We start from the raw sequence: 18,426 nt of genomic DNA, 5'->3' as shown, positions 1-18,426 counted from the left end.
TGGTTCAGCGTACTCCATCAGGGCTTTAAAAGCTTCGCTTTCAACTAAACGGTAGGGCATCATCTCTAACGAGATTAGTCTAGCTATGTGGGCGTTAAAACCCTGTGTACGCGGATGCGAGGATAAGTACTTCCTTTTTCTAACCAGAGTCTCATGTAGGGTGAGCTGGACTGGAGAGCAGGAGATCGTGGAACTTTCGGGTGTGCCGGTGTACATGGCAGACTGAGAGACGGTTGGAGACGGTATTGTTTCCGCCGGTGCCCTAGATGCAATATTTCCTCCTACTAAACTGGTGATTCCCTGACCCTGACTGCTTTTGGCTGGCAAAGAAACCTGCACAGATACTGCCGGTGGTGCGGAAAATGGTGGCCTTACAGTGACGGAAGGGATGTTGCGTTGCTGACTAGCTTCATTGGCCGAGGGTGCTACAACCTTAAGGGACGTTTGGTAGTTAGTCCAGGCTTGAAAATGCATGGTGGTTAAGTGTCTATGCATGCAACTAGTATTTAGACTTTTCAGATTCTGACCTCTGCTTAAGCTAGTTGAACATTTTTGACAGATGACTTTGCGCTGATCAGTTGGATGTTGTTTAAAAAAATGCCAGACTGCACTCTTCCTAGACTCGGATCCCTTTTCAGGGATTGCAGACTGAGCTTTAACCGGATGGCCACGCTGTCCTCCAACAGGTTTTGGCTTTGACACGCGTTTTGGGCCAGATACGGGCCCGGCAGATGGAACCTGTTGCGATGTTGATGCCTGCTGCGGCCCCTCCTCCACCTCCGCTTCTGAACTACTGCCGCCTGCACCCTGTTCCCCCAATGGCTGCCAATCGGGGTCAATAACTGGGTCATCTATTACCTCCTCTTCGAGCTCGTGTGCAACTTCGTCTGTGTCACTGTGTCGGTCGGTGGTATAGCGTTCGTGGCGGGGCAACATAGTCTCATCAGGGTCTGATTGTGGATCTGTACCCTGAGAGGGCAATGTGGTGGTCTGAGTCAAAGGAGCAGCATAGTACTCTGGCTGTGGCTGTGCATCAGTGCACTCCATGTCAGAATCTACTTGTAATGGGCATGGCCTGTTAAATGTTTCACTTTCTAAGCCAGGGACGGTATGTGTAAAGAGCTCCATGGAGTGACCCGTTGTGTCGCCTGCTGCATCCTTCTCTCTTGTTGTAGTTTTTGCTGAGGAGGACAAGGAAGCGACTTGTCCCTGACCGTGAACATCCACAAGCGACGCGCTGCTTTTACATTTACCAGTTTCGGAAGAGGAGGCAAAAGAGCTAGAGGCTGAGTCTGCAATGTAAGCCAAAACTTGCTGTTGCTGCTCAGCCTTTAAAAGCGGTTTTCCTACTCCCAGAAAAGAGAGCGTTCGAGGCCTTGTGTAGCCTGACGACGAAACTGGCTCCACAGCTCCAGACTTAGGTGGAATATTTTTATCCCCACGACCACCTGATGCTCCACTACCACTACCATCATTACCAGCTGACAATGAACGCCCACGACGACCTCTTGCACCAGACTTCCTCATTGTTTAAAAATCGTAACCAAACTAACTTTATTTGTTGCTGTCAAACAACTTACACGGTGAGCTATAACTTCAGTATGATTTCAATATCCCTTAACAGGTTGGTGAGACCACAAGGAAAATCAGGCACAATGTTACACACTCTGTTTTCTGTGACACCAAATCACAGAGATGACACACACGCAGGACTGTCACTCAAGCACTAATGTCAATATTAATCTCCCACCTAATTTATTTTTTTTTTTTTCTCTGTGAGACTTTAGAAACCAAATAATATTTAAAAAAAAAACAAAAAAACAAGGCTTTCTATGGCCCACTGAATGAGAGATGGCACGCACAGGAGTGGCACACAAGCCCTGACTGAGGCCAATATTTTTCTCCCACTGATTGATGTAGTGTTTTTGTGTTGAGGTTGATTTTAAAACACAAATGAAGGAAAAAAATAAAAAGGCTTTCTATGGCCCACAATTAGAGAGAGAGGTGGCACACCCAGGAGTCAAGACTGGCACACAAGCTGAAATGGCAATATTACTCTCCCACTGTTTTTTTATGTATTTTTTTTTTATTTTCAGGGAGACTTTAGAAACCAAATAATATTAAAAAAACCAAAAAATAAATAGGCTTTCTATGGCCCACTGAATGAAAGGGAGAGAGGTGGCACACCCAGGAGTCAAGACTGGCACACAAGCTGAAAGGGCAATATTACTCTCCCACTGTTTTTTTATGTATTTTTTTTTTTTATTTTCAGGGAGACTTTAGAAACCAAATAATATTAAAAAAACCAAAAAATAAATAGGCTTTCTATGGCCCACAATTAGAGAGAGAGGTGGCACACCCAGGAGTCAAGACTGGCACACAAGCTGAAATGGCAATATTACTCTCCCACTGTTTTTTTATGTTTTTTTTTTTTATTTTCAGGGAGACTTTAGAAACCAAATAATATTAAAAAAAAAAAAAAAAAACAAGGCTTTCTATGGCCCACTGAATGAGAGGGAGAGAGGTGGCACACCCAGGAGTCAAGACTGGCACACAAGCTGAAATGGCAATATTACTCTCCCACTGTTTTTTTATGTATTTTTTATTTTTATTTTCAGGGAGACTTTAGAAACCAAATAATATTAAAAAAACCAAAAAATAAATAGGCTTTCTATGGCCCACTGAATGAAAGGGAGAGAGGTGGCACACCCAGGAGTCAAGACTGGCACACAAGCTGAAAGGGCAATATTACTCTCCCACTGTTTTTTTATGTATTTTTTTTTTTTATTTTCAGGGAGACTTTAGAAACCAAATAATATTAAAAAAACCAAAAAATAAATAGGCTTTCTATGGCCCACAATTAGAGAGAGAGGTGGCACACCCAGGAGTCAAGACTGGCACACAAGCTGAAATGGCAATATTACTCTCCCACTGTTTTTTTATGTTTTTTTTTTTTATTTTCAGGGAGACTTTAGAAACCAAATAATATTAAAAAAAAAACAAAAAAACAAGGCTTTCTATGGCCCACTGAATGAGAGGGAGAGAGGTGGCACACCCAGGAGTCAAGACTGGCACACAAGCTGAAATGGCAATATTACTCTCCCACTGTTTTTTTATGTATTTTTTTTTTTTATTTTCAGGGAGACTTTAGAAACCAAATAATATTAAAAAAACCAAAAAATAAATAGGCTTTCTATGGCCCACTGAATGAAAGGGAGAGAGGTGGCACACCCAGGAGTCAAGACTGGCACACAAGCTGAAAGGGCAATATTACTCTCCCACTGTTTTTTTATGTTTTTTTTTTTTTTTCAGGGAGACTTTAGAAACCAAATAATATTAAAAAAAAAAAAAAAATAGGCTTGCTATAGCCCACTGAATGAGAGATAGCACACACAGCAGTGGCACACAAGCCCTGACTGAGGCCAATATTTTTCTCCCACTGATTGATGTAGTGTTTTTGTGTTGAGGTAGATTTTAGAACACAAATCACGGAAAAAATAAATAGGCTTTCTATGGCCCACTGAATGAAAGGGAGAGAGGTGGCACACCCAGGAGTCAAGACTGGCACACAAGCTGAAAGGGCAATATTACTCTCCCACTGTTTTTTTATGTATTTTTTGTTTTTTCAGGGAGACTTTAGAAACCCAATAATATTTAAAAAAAAAAATAAATAGGCTTTCTATGGCCCACTGAATGAGAGGGAGAGAGGTGGCACACCCAGGAGTCAAGACTGGCACACAAGCTGAAAGGGCAATATTATTCTCCCACTGTTTTTTTAGGTTTTTTTTTTTTTTTTCAGGGAGAATTAGAAACCAAATAATATTAAAAAAAAAAAAAAAAATAGGCTTGCTATAGCCCACTGAATGAGAGATAGCACACACAGCAGTGGCACACAAGCCCTGACTGAGGCCAATATTTTTCTCCCACTGATTGATGTACTGTTTTTGTGTTGAGGTAGATTTTAGAACACAAATCACGGAAAAAATAAATAGGCTTTCTATGGCCCACTCAGTGAGAGATGGCACACACAGGGATGGCACTGTAGCAGAAATGCCAATCTTAATCTCCCACAAAAAAAAAAAACAAAAAAAAAAAAAAAACTGTCCTACAATTACTATCTCCCTGCAGTAATGTAAGCCAGGTATGGCAGGCAGCAATAGGAGTGGACTGATGCACAAATTAAATAAAAAGTGTGGAAAAACAGAAAAGATAGCTGTGCAGAAAGGAAGGAACAAGAGGATATGTGCTTTGAAAAAAGCAGTTGGTTTCCACAGTGGCGTACACACAGCAATACAGCTATCACGGAGCCTTCTAGGGCAGCCCAATGAGCTACAGCGCTGAGGGGAAAAAAAAAAAAAAATAGCTTCCACAGTCCCTGCACACCGAAGGTGGTGTTGGACAGTGGAAATCGCTGCAGCACAAGCGGTTTGGTGGTTAGTGGACCCTGCCTAACGCTCTCCCTGCTTCTGATGAAGCGGCAGCAACCTGTCCCTAAGCTCAGATCAGCAGCAGTAAGATGGCGGTCGGCGGGAACGCCCCTTTATAGCCCCTGTGACGCCGCAGACAGCAAGCCAATCACTGCAATGCCCTTCTCTAAGATGGTGGGGACCAGGATCTATGTCATCACGCTGCCCACACTCTGCGTTCACCTTCATTGGCTGAGAAATGGCGCTTTTCGCGTCATTGAAACGCGACTTTGGCGCGAAAGTCGCGTACCGCATGGCCGACAAGCACAGGGGTCGGATCGGGTTTCATGAGACGCCGACTTAGCCAAAAGTCGGCGACTTTTGAAAATGATCGACCCGTTTCGCTCAACCCTAGTAATTACCATCCATACAGACGTCAGGATATTCGCTCACCAGACGAGGGACAGGGTGGTAATAAGGTAATTAATCTTAGTGAACATCAATTAACATCTGTCGATTTGTCTTTATTAAATAGAGGCTTTACCTTTTCACCCTCTGCAGGTCTTGATACTTTTTCACTTGTTAAAGATCTGCATCTTTTTGCTCGATCTTTACTTTTTAAGAGGTATTTTTTTGATGACCAATTACACATTTTATTTCCAACAGAAGAAGAACAAGCAGCCCTGAGGATCTTGGAGGAGTTGTCGGACGAACACAATTCTACAGAGGGAGGTAGGATACCCCCATCGATTAGACCACGCTCCAGGAGGTTTCCCCCTCTTTCCAATTGTAGCGCAATTGATTTATTTGTGCAGGTGGTCACGAATGATTTTCTGAAAATTCCACAGCACATTCGGGGGGACAACTTGACTGGGGAAGAACGGCAACGCCTCCACCATCTACAGCGGCTTTCGGATGTGGTACTCAAACCGGCGGACAAGGGGGGTAATGTTGTCATCTGGCCTATAGCAATGTATGAACATGAGGCATTTCACCATTTGAAAAACGTAGTGTGTTATAAGAAACTTTCGTTTAACCCCTTGTCCGCTTATAGTGCACACTTATCCTTGATTCTATCTGCCGCTGTCGATGGTGGAGTCATCACGAAGGACTTGGCCACCGCTTTGGTGGTCAATGAACCCACAGTTTCAACTTTCTACCTCCTCCCCAAAATACATAAAAACATCAAGGTCCCCCCAGGACGCCCAATTGTGTCAGGGCGGGGAAACTTCCTGGAGAATATTAATAAATGGATAGATTCCATTTTACAACCGTTGGTGATGGGACTACCTTCCTTTTTAAAGGATACGACGCAGCTGCTCCGGATGGTTGATGGTCTCTCCTTGGACCCTGACACCCTCCTGGTTACAGCTGACGTCGAATCTTTATACACGAGTATCTGCCACTGTGACGGTTTACGGGCGGTTAAATATTTCTTGGATTCGTCTGACCACTCCCCCGACTTCAGGGCTTTGGTGCTTGAGCTACTAGAATTTACTTTGACTCACAATTTTTTCACATTTAAGGGGTCCCTCTACCTGCAGCTCCAGGGCACTGCTATGGGGGCGGCCTTTGCCCCCTCCTATGCAAACTTGTTCCTGGGGCTGTGGGAGAGGGACCTCTTCCTGTCAGATGAGCGGCCGTCGTCGGTGGACTGCGTCCTCACCTGGACGCGGTACATCGACGACGTCTTCCTCATCTGGCAGGGTACCTCTTTGGATCTTGATCAATTTTTTGAGGGGATCAACAATAACAATTTGAATATACGGCTTACGGTCAAATATGACTCTAATGAAATAGAATTCTTGGATGTTGTTCTTCGGAGAGATACGGGTGACAATATTTGCACCAATATCTACCGTAAGCCTACGTCCACTAACATGCTACTACATGCCTCCTCCTCACATCCGTCTCACATGATCCGGTCTGTACCTGTGGGCCAGTTTTTACGCCTTCGGCGTATTTGTTCCACGCGAGATCTATTTGAGGTGGAGGCCGACAAACTCAAGCAACGATTCATGGAGAGGGGTTACAGTCGTCGAGCCATAAAAAGGGCTTATCACAGAGCAAAGTGGTCCGATAGGAATACTTTGTTGTATCAGGGCACGACTGGAACTAAAAACTCTGGAGTGGTAAGATTTATCACCAATTTCAATACATGCTCTGAATCGATACGGACTACACTTACAAAAGCATGGCCAATTCTTATGACTGATCCAACGATTGCCAAAATTCTGCCTTCTAGCCCGGCTATAACTTTCAGGCGTTCTAGGAACCTACGCGATCGTTTGGTGCGTAGTCATTATAATGGTGGATCTAATAGAACATTTCTTAATGACATTCCTGTTCGGGGGGGCTGTAGGCCTTGTGGTCGCTGTGTCGCCTGTGTTAATATTGACCGTTGTGACTCATTTTTAGATTCTTCAGGTCAAAAGAGTTTTAATATCAAGAAGTCAATAACGTGCACTACTACTAGTGTGATTTATTATGCTACCTGTCCGTGCTCCCTGATCTATGTTGGCCTAACCACACGCCAGCTTAAGGTCAGGGTCAGGGAGCACGTACGTGGCATCCAGGCGGCCAGCGCACAGAAGGACTTAGCCCTCCTGAAAACAATACCCCAGCACTTTAAGCTCTATCATGAGTGTAACAGTAGATTATTGCGAGTCAGGGGTATTGATACCATTGATTTAGGTATATGTGGCGGTAATATCTCCCAACGTTTGGCTCAACTTGAGTCACGGTGGATATGGACTCTGGGCACAGTTCATCCACGTGGATTGAACGAAAATTTAAGCTTCTCACCCTTTTTGTGATCACCACCCGCTGTATATTTATTATCCAACAGTTTCACGCTTCACCGGGTGTGTAGTGTTTTTATATTATATATTTATGGTTTTAATCTAATTATCTTTTTTCTTGTGTTTTAGGTTTTATATTTATATTTGTGTTTCACATGTCTGGTTTCGTGCATGTATGGAGGGTCTTGTTCCTTGAAGCTCTTTGGCGTAACTAAGATGACTGTCCGAAAGCAGTATTGGACTGATATTGGATGACTATTATTATACTATTCTCCTTGTTTGGATGATATGTTATCTGAAGGGACATCATGTTATTGCAGTATGACATATTATGTTTTTATGCACCTATTACTGCTATATATTTTTCTTATTAGTATGGGTAAATTATGTACAATCTGTGTGATACTATGTTGTCAGTCTGCATATATAATTTGAGTGATGTCGTTTAGATATTCTAATTTATACTGTGCCATTTATATCGGTAATACACAGGTTTTGTCTATTTACCTTTGTTGATCTAATATTGTTTCATGCTAGCTATCATATGGAGGTCTTTTGGCCCCTATGTATCATCTAAATAGGGCCTTCTAAAATATTGGTATTAGTGTTGTGCCAATTTTTAGCTTGCTTATGATTTATAATTATGTTTGTATTCACTTATTTGTACTCTTGATTGTTATTATGTGTTTTGATGTTGTTTGTATAATAATTATAGCCCTCCGGGTCATTAGTTGTATAAATCCTAGATCCAATATGCCGGGTCCGGTTTCACATCACTTTTGCGCATGTGCGCCTATTTCCCCGCCCCTCTGGGTGCCTGTTTTGGCTGCGCGTCCACTGCCCGACTGCACAGGGCCCTGTGATTGTCTGGCAGCTGGCGTGGCGCAATGCGGGCACCCATTGTAGGGATTACCCAGCCGCTTGCAGTTATATACAATTTTTACAGCAAGCCGCTTAGTTGCGGTGGTATGTATATACGTTTCCATGACTACAGTGATGCATTTCCGGTTGACCGGTGTTTACTTCCGGTACGGAACTGTATAAAACCTCAATCTCGGCACCTCTCCATTAAGCCCCCTGAGGAAGGTGTGCGACCGAAACGCGCGTTGGGGTGGGCGCACGGACCCGGGGGAAGTTAACACCTGACTGCCTTTTTTGGAGGTAAGACCCTTTTCAATAGCCCATTTGTTTTGAGGGGTATGTAGCTCAATTGCCTTATTATATGCAGGGTTTCGGGGTAATTGTACCTATGCATTATGCTTTCTGTTTCCCTGTTAAAAACTGGCATTTCTATCTGCATTTTCTATATACCATCGGACATTTGGTTGGGTTTAACTATAATACTATCATGGTACATTATTTATTTCTTGTATGAGTACGGGTGTTTTCTTTCCCTGGCTCTGTGCGCCTGTGGTAGATCACGCATCGGTGAGGTGTACACACCATGTGGTGTCCCACTTCATTTGTCCCATTTTTTGTCTATATGTTTAATATCTTGTCACTATGAATAATAAAGGTTTATTTATATTTTGATATATGGACTTTTGTGGTCGTTTTTTCGGGTCCTTGTGGCCCATCTCTTTCTCATGTCTAGTAGCGACCAGTCTTTCTTGTTTTGTCCTACTTTGCAGATTTAGCTGTTATCCATCTATGTAGTTTTTGTAACAATTACTTCGCTAAATTATGCTGAGGTTTGTTGTGCTTTTGGTTAATTCCCTTCTGAAAACAAGCAGATAAGCCAGGAAGACAGACTTAGGGTACCGTCACACAGTGCCATTTTCATCGCTACGACGGCACGATTCGTGACGTTGCAGCGTCGTATAAGTATCGCTCCAGCGTCGTAGACAGCGGTCACACGTTGCAATACACGGCGCTGGAGCGATAATTTCATGACGTATTTGCGATGTAGAAGCTGTTGGTTACTGTGCGCACATCGTATACAACCTGTGTCACACGATGCAATCATGCCGCCACAGCGGGACACTAGACGACAAAAGAAAGTTTCAAACGATCTGCTACGACGTACGATTCTCAGCGTGGGTCCGGATCGCAGTAGCGTGTCAGACACAACGATATCGTAACGATATCGCTAGAACGTCACGAATCGTGCCGTCGTAGCGATCAAAATTGCACTGTGTGACAGTACCCTTACTTAGCAAAAAAAAATTATTTGCAAGACTTTACAGCTCAGCTTTACAAAAAAAAACGTCTTAGACAGCGCGTTCTGAGCAGTCCGCTCTGCGCATAATATACACGTGTAGTGCACACCTAGTGATCTCTCCGGATGCACTCTACATTTTAGAATAGACTGCGCACCAAAAATAATCAATGCAAAGCCATTTTTATGGTGCGCAGATCTCAATGCATACCCCCGATAGAGCGCGTGTACGACCCCATTGAAATAATTTAGGAAATAAATCAATTGATATACAATAGTAGATGCAATAAATAGACCCAACTCAGGTTATGACTCCTTTATTTCACTGAAAATATGGCCTCACAGCTGTAAAAAACGATGTCGGGTCACTATGACCCGAACACAACAAGTGTAACTTTTTGCGTGTAGCAAAAAGTAAACGGAAAAAAAAAAAAAATACTCATAGGTAGGTCCCCCCAAATGAGGAAAAGTCAAGGAGTCTCAAGTTTTATAGACTTACAGAAAAAAATCTACAGGGCTGCAAAAGTCTGTTCGGGTCACTATGACCCGAACACAACATTAGGGATATATATATATATATATATATATATATATATATATATATATACCCATTCTATGTGTATATATGTATTCTATCTACAGTATTCTATTCTAACCTGTCAGTGTGATTTTACTGTAGCCGCATATGAAACGCTGTCTTTTCAAAGGACATTAGTGCATAAAAATCAGACAGCATGGTGCGAGTGCTGTATGATATTTTTCTCGCACCCATTGACTGGGTGTTAAGACTGGCGGAATGCACAAAATAATAATTGGAGATGATATAAGGTGCGTTCGCAGTCCGGGGTCCACCGTGCAGGTAAGACACCTGCTGCTTGGTAATGACGGACTATATGGTAGTATAATGTGAGTACACACATGGATTAGCTTCACGCGGTATGAATGAAGCGAACCGCAAAGAGAGAGCACAGAGCTCTGCCCCAACACTCAGGGTAAGAGTCCCTCTAGATCTCTTGCGCTCGACACAGCTACTGTGGTGCCAGGGAAACTAAAGTGAATATTTACCGCACAGGAGTGCTTGCAGCGCCGCTCTGGCCGACACCACTAACCACCCTAAACAGGGCCAGAAAAGAGCACTATCTGTGCACAGCACCGCTCTGGCGGTCGCTGCTAACTTAATTCAGCAGCTTGTGCAATTGTGCAGGATAGCACTGTCGGGTGCTAGGTAACTCAACCACTTGCGAGCAGGAAACAACACTAGGGATGCAAATGATTTGGAGCTTTCATCCATCGACAGGCATTCATCCGCACACACACACAAGTTAATAAGTTTACACTAGCGCATGACCGAGTAGCCATGCGGACCTTTTATAGCAGTAGCGCTCCAGAACCTTCCTGATGGTCCAATAGGAGCCGCAACAGGACCTGAGCATGCAACCCCTGACCTCCAATGGGAGGTCATCCTGTGGGCATGCTCAGTGTGGGAATAGCATGACTTAGTCCCTGAAATGCCTGCTCGCTGCTGAATAGTGTTGGCTACAAAGGCAGAGCCTGGAAAGGTAGCAGTATCCAAGCACACTGTATCAGCTTGAGCCAGACGCTGGGATCAACGTCTCTGTTGAGAAAGTTCCACTGCGGCTGGAGGAGACCGCAGTGTACATGGTTCGAGATTCCCCCTGTGCAAAGGCAGGAACTTGACACCTAACATTACCACTCCTCCTTGGGCCCCTTTCTTGGGACTCACTACTTTCAAAGGCTGCAATGAGCAGCGGAGCCCGAATGTGTTCCACAGGTTCCCAGGTTCTGTCCACTAGGCCATGACCCTTCCAGTCCACCAGATAGTACTTTTTGCCATGTACCACCTTGCACCCCAAGAGAGAATTCACCTCGTACTCATCCGTGGACGAACCCGATGTCCCGGCAGATGACTCGGAAAACCGGGACATGTAAATGGGCTTTAAGAGGGACACATGAAAGGTGTCGGTGATACCCAGGCGTGGAGGAAGAACCAGACTGTAGACCACAGGATTAACCTGTTCCAGAACCTTGATGGGACCTAAATAGCAAGGCGCAAACTTAGTGGACTCAACTCGCAGCCTGATATTGCGGGCAGAGAGCCACACTAAGTAGCCAGGAGCAAAGGTCGGAGTGGGGCACATATGTGCACCAGAAGAGACCCTTATTCTCTCCTTGGAGGCCCAGATGGCCAGCCTGTGTGCAGTCCCAGATGTCCTGTGCTTCCACTGCCCAGGCTGCCACCCTAGAGTCAGTGGAAGACACAGGCATAGGCACAGGAACCCACGGATGCTGGCTGTAATTAAGGAGGAATGGGGTCTACCCAGTGGAGTTGGCTACGGCATTCTTCAAGCCAAACTCCGTCCATAATAGCAGGGATGCCCAGTCATACCGCCTGGCCGAGACAAAATGTTGTAGGTATGTGACTAGGGTCTGGTTGGCCTTCTCTACCATCCCATTCGTCTCGGGATGGTATGCCAAGGAGAGATTCAGCTCAATACTAAGTAGGCGACAAAGCTCTCTCCAGAATCGAGACGCAAACTAAGGACCCCGGTCACTGACAATCTTATCAGGCATACCGTGTAAGCAGAAGACATGTTTGACAAAAAACGCCGCCAAGGCCCGTGCAGAAGGTAACCGTGGGAGAGGCACCAAATGCACCATTTTAGAGAAATTATTGGACTTGGGTAAGCCAACCACAAAGTCCATCCCGACCATCTCCCAGGGCCTATCAGCCCCCGGTAGAAGGTAAAGTAACCCATCAGGCCGTTGTCGAGAAGACATAATCTTGGCGCAGGAGACGCACACCCGAATATAGTCTTCGACGTCATGGGCCATATGCGTCCACCAGTACATCCTCGCCAGAAGCTCTGATGTCCTCTTGATCCCGAAATGTCCCCCCACCCTGGACGAGTGAATCAAAGAGAGAACCTCCAGATGCAAATAATAATAATAATAATTTTTATTTATATAGTGCCAACATATTCCGCAGCGCTTTACAAATTATAGAGGGGACTTGTACAGACAATAGACATTACAGCATAACAGAAATCACAGTTCAAAATAGATACCAGGAGGAATGAGGGCCCTGCTCGCAAGCTTACAAACTATGAGGAAAAGGGGAGACACGAGAGGTGGGTGGTAACAATTGCTTTAGTTATTTGGACCAGCCATAGAATAAGGCTCGGGTGTTCATGTAAAGCTGCATGAACCAGTTAACTGCCTAAGTATGTAGCAGTACAGACACAGAGTGCTATTAACTGCATAAAGTGTATGAGAACATGATGCGAGGAACCTGATTATGTTTTATTTATTTATTTATTTTTATTTATTTATTTATTTTTTAATAGGCCACACAGGGATAGTTAGGTTAATGCGTTGAGGCGGTAGGCCAGTCTGAACAAATGGGTTTTTAGGGCACGCTTAAAACTGTGGGGATTGGGGATTAATCGTATTAACCTAGGTAGTGCATTCCAAAGAATCGGCGCAGCACGTGTAAAGTCTTGGAGACGGGAGTGGGAGGTTCTGATTATTGAGGATGCTAACCTGAGGTCATTAGAGGAGCGGAGGGCACGGGTAGGGTGGTAGACTGAGACCAGAGAGGAGATGTAGGGTGGTGCTGAGCCATGGAGTGCTTTGTGGATGAGGGTAGTAGTTTTGTACTGGATTCTGGAGTAGATGGGTGGCCAGTGTAATGACTGGCACAAGGCAGAGGCATCGGTGTAACGGTTGGTGAGGAATATGATCCTGGCTGCAGCATTCAGGACAGATTGGAGCAGGGAGAGTTTGGTAAGAGGGAGGCCGATTAGTAGAGGGTTACAATAGTCCAGACGAGAATTAATAAGTGAAACAGTAAGAGTTTTTGCAGATTCGAAAGTAAGAAAAGGGTGAATTCTAGAAATGTTTTTGAGATGCAGATAAGAAGAGCAAGCCAGTGATCGGATGTGGGGGGTGAATGAAAGCTCGGAATCAAGTATGACCCCCAAGGCAGCGGGCATGTTGCCTTGGAGTAATGGAGGAACTGCACACGGAGATGGCAATGTCAGGCAAAGGTAGGTTAGTAGAGGGAGAGAACACGAGGAGTTCAGTTTTTGACAGGTTCAGTTTCAGATAGAGGGAGGACATGATGTTAGAGACAGTGGTAAGACAATCACTGGTGTTTTCTAAAAAGGTCGGCGTGATAACAGGAGAAGAGGTATATAATTGGGTGTCGTCAGCATAGAGATGGTACTGGAAACCAAATCTACCGATTGTTTGTCCAATAGGGGCAGTATACAAAGAGAAGAGGAGGGGGCCTGGGACTGATCCTTGAGGAACCCCAACAGTAAGGGGAAAGTGAGAGGAGGAGGAACCAGCAAAACATACAGTGAAGGATCGGTCAGAGAGATAGGAGGAGAACCATGAGAGAATGGTGTCCTTGAGGATGGTGGAGCGGAGCAAAGTGAGGAGGAGCTGATGAGCCACAGTATCGAATACTGCGGAGAGTTCCAAGAGAATTAGCATGGAGTAATGACCATTAGATTTAGCTGTTAGTAGGTCATTAGAGACTTTAGTGAGGGCAGTTTCAGTAGAGTGTAAAGAGCGGAAGCCAGTTTGAAGATGGTCGATAAGAGAGTTATCTGAGAGATAGCGGGTAAGATGGGAGTGGACAAGATGCTCGAGGAGTTTGGAGATGAAGGGAAGGTTAGAGACAGGTCTATAATTAGCTGCACAGTTTTGGTCGAGGGAAGTTTTTTAAGTAATGGATGTATGATGGCATGCTTAAATGAGGAGGGAAAAATACTGCAAGTGAGAGAAATGATGAATATTTTTGTTAGGTGAGAGGTGATAGCCGGAGAAAGGGACTGGAGGAGGTGTGACGGAATGGGGTCACTGGTGCAAGTGGTCGGGCGAGAAGATGCATGGAGCCTGATTACTTCTTCTTCTGTAACTGGTTCAAAGTCAGAGACTGAACTAGATGCAGTGGGGAAAGGGAAGGGAGGACAGTGCATGGTATGAAGAGATTGGGAGATGATTTCCTGTCGAATGTGGTCAATTTTTTCTTTGACGTAATTGGCCAGATCTTCAGCGCGGAGATCTGTGGTTGGGGCCTGCTCTCTTGGGTTGAGTAGGGACTGGAAAGTGTCAAAGAGACGTTTAGGGTAATTTGACAGTGAGATGATGAGTGTGTTGAAATAGGTTTGTTTGGAGAGGTGAAGGGCAGAGTTGTATGTTTTTAGCATGAACTTATAATGGATGAAATCTTCGGGTAGATTAGATTTTCTCCACAGACGTTCGGCGCACCTGGAGCACTGCTGCAGGAAACGTGCAGCATGTGCCATGGTTGTCGCTGTCTGTGCTGAGTTGTTCTATGTATAGGAGGTGCAGCTTCATCCAGGGCACTTTGCAGGGTTTCACTGTAATGCTTCAGAGCAGAATCAGGATATGAGATGGAGGAGATTGGGGCCAATAAGGACTGCAAGTTCTTCATAAGTTTCTGGGTGTTAATGGCCTGTATGTTTCTATAAGTGTGGAAAGTGGGGGTGACCTGAGCGGGATGGCAGTTCTTGATAGAGAATGAAAGAAGGTTGTGGTTATTGTTATTGATTGGGATTTGGCAAGGGGCTTTTGCCATCTGAGATGAGGAGGGTAATGGAAGGTTGTACTGACCTGGACAAATCGGAAGCAGTAACCAATCTAGTTTAAAAGTCTCTAGTTGTTAATTTACCAGGCTGCATGCTTAAGAATGGCTTTCCTAATGCCTTGGTTTCTCAGAGAGTATATAATGGGATTGATAAAAGGAGTAAACACGGTATATAGTAGAGACAGCATCTTATTCTTCGTGAGTAGTGTTGAGCGATACCGTCCGATACTTGAAAGTATCGGTTTCGGAAAGTATCGGCCGATACCGGCAAAGTATCAGATCTAATCCGATACCGATACCCGATACCAATACAAGTCAATGGGACTCAAGTATCGGACGGTATCCCTGATGGTTCCCAGGGTCTGAAGGAGAGGAAACTCTCCTTCAGGCCCTGGGATCCATATTAATGTGTAAAATAAAGAATTAAAATAAAAAATAGGGATATACTCACCTCTCACGCAGCCTGGACCTTACCGAGGGAACCGGCAGCCTTATTTGCTTAAAATGCGCGCTTTTACTGCCTTCCGTGACGTCACGGCTTCTGATTGGTCGCGTGCCGCCCATGTGACCGCGACGCGACCAATCACAACAAGCCGTGACGTAATTTCAGGTCCTGAATGCCTAATTCTAGGCATTCGGGATTTGAAAATTACGTCACGGCTTGTGATTGGTCACGTGCCGCCCATGTGACCGCGACGCGACCAATCACAACAAGCCGTGACGTAATTTCAGGTCCTGAATGCCTAATTCTAGGCACTCAGGATTTGAAAATTACGTCACGGCTTGTGATTGGTCGCGGGCCGCCCAAGTGACCGCGACGCGACCTGTTGTGATTCGGTTCGTGGGCTCCCCCGGTGGTCTCTTGTGGTACTGGTGTCCTGCAAGCTTTGCCTTCTCAGTTCACCTGTTCCTATCAGGATGTGGGAGTATCCTATTTAACCTTGCTCCTCAGTCATTCTAATGCTGGCCATCAATGTATCCAGAGTGATTCTGTTGCATGTTCCTGCTCCCAGTTTTCTGCTCAGCTAAGTTGGACACTTTAGTCCTTAAGTCTATTTTTGTATGTTTTGTCCAGTTTGCACTTATGTGAATCTCTGCAGCTGGAAGCTCTTGTTGGGCTGAAATTGCCACTCCAGTGGCATGAGTTGTCACATGAGTTAAGGTAATTTCAGGATGGTGTTTTGAAAGGGTTTTGCAGCTGACCGCGAAGTCCTCTGTTGTATCTTTCTGCTATTTAGTTAGCGGGCCTCTCTGTGCTAAATCTGCTTTCATACTACGTGTGTCTTTTCATCTGCTCTCACCGTTATTATATGTGGGGGGCTGCTATCTCCTGTGGGGACATTCTCTGGAGGCAAGCCAGGACTGTGTTTTCTTCTACCAGGGGTAGTTAGTTCTCCGGCTGGCGCGCGGCATCTAGAGACAACGCAGGAATGCCCCCTGGCTACTTCTAGTGTGGTGTGTAGGTTTAGCATCGCGGTCAGCTCTAGTTTCCATCACCCGAGAGCTTGTCCGTTTATTCTATGCTTCTGATGTTTCCTTGCCATTGGAAACCATAACAGTATAGCCAGCCAAAATGTTTAATCTATAGGCTGAAGCAGGAGAGAAAAGGAACTGTGTGAAACCTTTTTTTTTTTTTTCCCTCTGAAGTTGCACTCCAGCTCTAATTGCAGTCTCCTGTTTTCCTCTCCTCTTAACCCCTGAATGGCTCAGACTTTATCTGTTGAAATATGGATCCCCAGAGTCTGGCTACCAATTTGTATAATCTTGCCTCTAAAGTTCAGAATATACAAGATTTTTTGTTACATGCTCCTCGGTCTGAACCTAAAATTCCTATACCGGAGTTTTTTTCTGGAGATCGATCTTGTTTTCTAAATTTTAAATACAATTGTAAATTGTTTCTTTCGCTGAGATCTCATTCTGCTGGAGATCCTGCCCAGCAAGTAAAAATTGTTATTTCTTTACTGCGGGGTGACCCCCAAAATTGGGCATTTTCATTGGCACCAGGGGATCCTGCGTTGCTCAATGTGGATGCGTTTTTTCTGGCTTTGGGATTGCCATGGTTGCAAACTCATAACCCAGTCCTTGACTGGAAAACAATGTCTGTACTAAGCTGGGGATGTCAGGGAAATCATGGGGACACATCTGTGGTCTCCATTGCTTCATCTATTCCCTCTGAAATTCCTGAGTTTTTGTCTGATTATCGTGAGGTTTTTGAGGAATCTACTCTTAATTCTCTTCCTCCTCACAGAGATTGCGATTGCGCCATAGATTTGATCCCTGGCAGTAAATTTCCTAAGGGTCATCTATTCAATCTGTCTGTACCTGAACATGCTGCCATGTGAGAGTATATTAGGGAGTCCTTGGAAAAGGGACATATTCGTCCTTCTTCGTCTCCTCTTGGAGCGGGGTTCTTTTTCGTAGCTAAAAGCGATGGTTCTTTGAGACCTTGTATTGATTATAGACTCTTGAATAAGATCACAGTCAAGTATCAGTATCCTTTGCCATTGCTGACAGATTTATTTGCTCACATTGAGGGGGCGAAGTGGTTCTCTAAGATTGATCTTCGCGGTGCGTATAATTTGGTGCGAATTAAGCAGGGGGATGAGTGGAAAACCGCATTTAATACGCCCGAGGGCCATTTTGAGTATTTGGTGATGCCTTTTGGTCTGTCAAATGCCCCTTCGGTCTTTCAGTCTTTTATGCACAATATTTTCCGTGAATATCTGGATAAATTTATGATTGTGTATTTGGACGATATCTTGATTTTTTCGGATGACTGGGAATCTCATGTTCAACAAGTTAGGAGGGTTTTTCAGGTTTTGCGGACCAATTCTCTGTTTGTTAAAGGTTCAAAGTGTGTTTTTGGGGTTCAGAAGATTTCTTTTTTGGGGTACATTTTTTCCCCCTCTTCTATTGAGATGGATCCTGTGAAGGTTCGGGCTATTTGTGACTGGACGCAACCGACTTCTCTTAAGGGCCTTCAGAAATTTTTGGGCTTTGCTAACTTTTATCGTTGATTCATAACTGGTTTTTCTAGCGTTGTCAGGCCTTTGACTGATTTGACTAAAAAGGGTGCTGATGTTGCAGATTGGTCTCCTGCTGCTGTGGAGGCCTTTCGGGAGCTTAAGCGCCGTTTTTCTTCTGCTCCGGTGTTGTGCCAGCCTGATGTTTCTCTTCCTTTTCAGGTGGAAGTTGATGCTTCCGAGGTCGGAGCGGGGGCGGTTTTGTCGCAGAAAAGTTCAGATTGTTCAGTGATGAGACCTTGTGCGTTCTTTTCTCGAAAATTTTCGCCCGCCGAGCGAAATTATGACGTCGGTAATCGGGAGCTTTTGGCGATGAAGTGGGCATTTGAGGAGTGGCGTCATTGGCTTGAGGGTGCTAAACATCAGGTGGTGGTCTTGACTGATCACAAAAATTTGATTT

General features: G+C 44.7%; 1 protein-coding gene across 1 annotated transcript in view; it reads left to right on the top strand.

The window, feature by feature from the left end:
* The window catches only part of LOC143774637 (olfactory receptor 6B9-like), a 42,880-nt gene extending 35,458 nt beyond the window's left edge, over positions 1–7,422 (top strand). The window contains exons 6-8 of the mRNA XM_077262391.1: positions 4,968–5,031; positions 5,073–5,138; positions 7,337–7,422. Coding sequence (XP_077118506.1) covers positions 4,968–5,031; positions 5,073–5,138; positions 7,337–7,422 — 216 coding nt within the window. The remainder of the gene's footprint in view (positions 1–4,967; positions 5,032–5,072; positions 5,139–7,336) is intronic.
* Positions 7,423–18,426: the final 11,004 nt, after the last annotated feature.

The sequence above is a fragment of the Ranitomeya variabilis genome, chromosome 5 (genome assembly GCF_051348905.1).
Source record: "Ranitomeya variabilis isolate aRanVar5 chromosome 5, aRanVar5.hap1, whole genome shotgun sequence".
In the NCBI taxonomy this organism is placed as follows: domain Eukaryota; kingdom Metazoa; phylum Chordata; class Amphibia; order Anura; family Dendrobatidae; genus Ranitomeya; species Ranitomeya variabilis.
The sequence above is the reverse complement of the archived record's forward strand: the minus strand, read 5'-3'. Positions and strand labels throughout refer to the sequence as shown.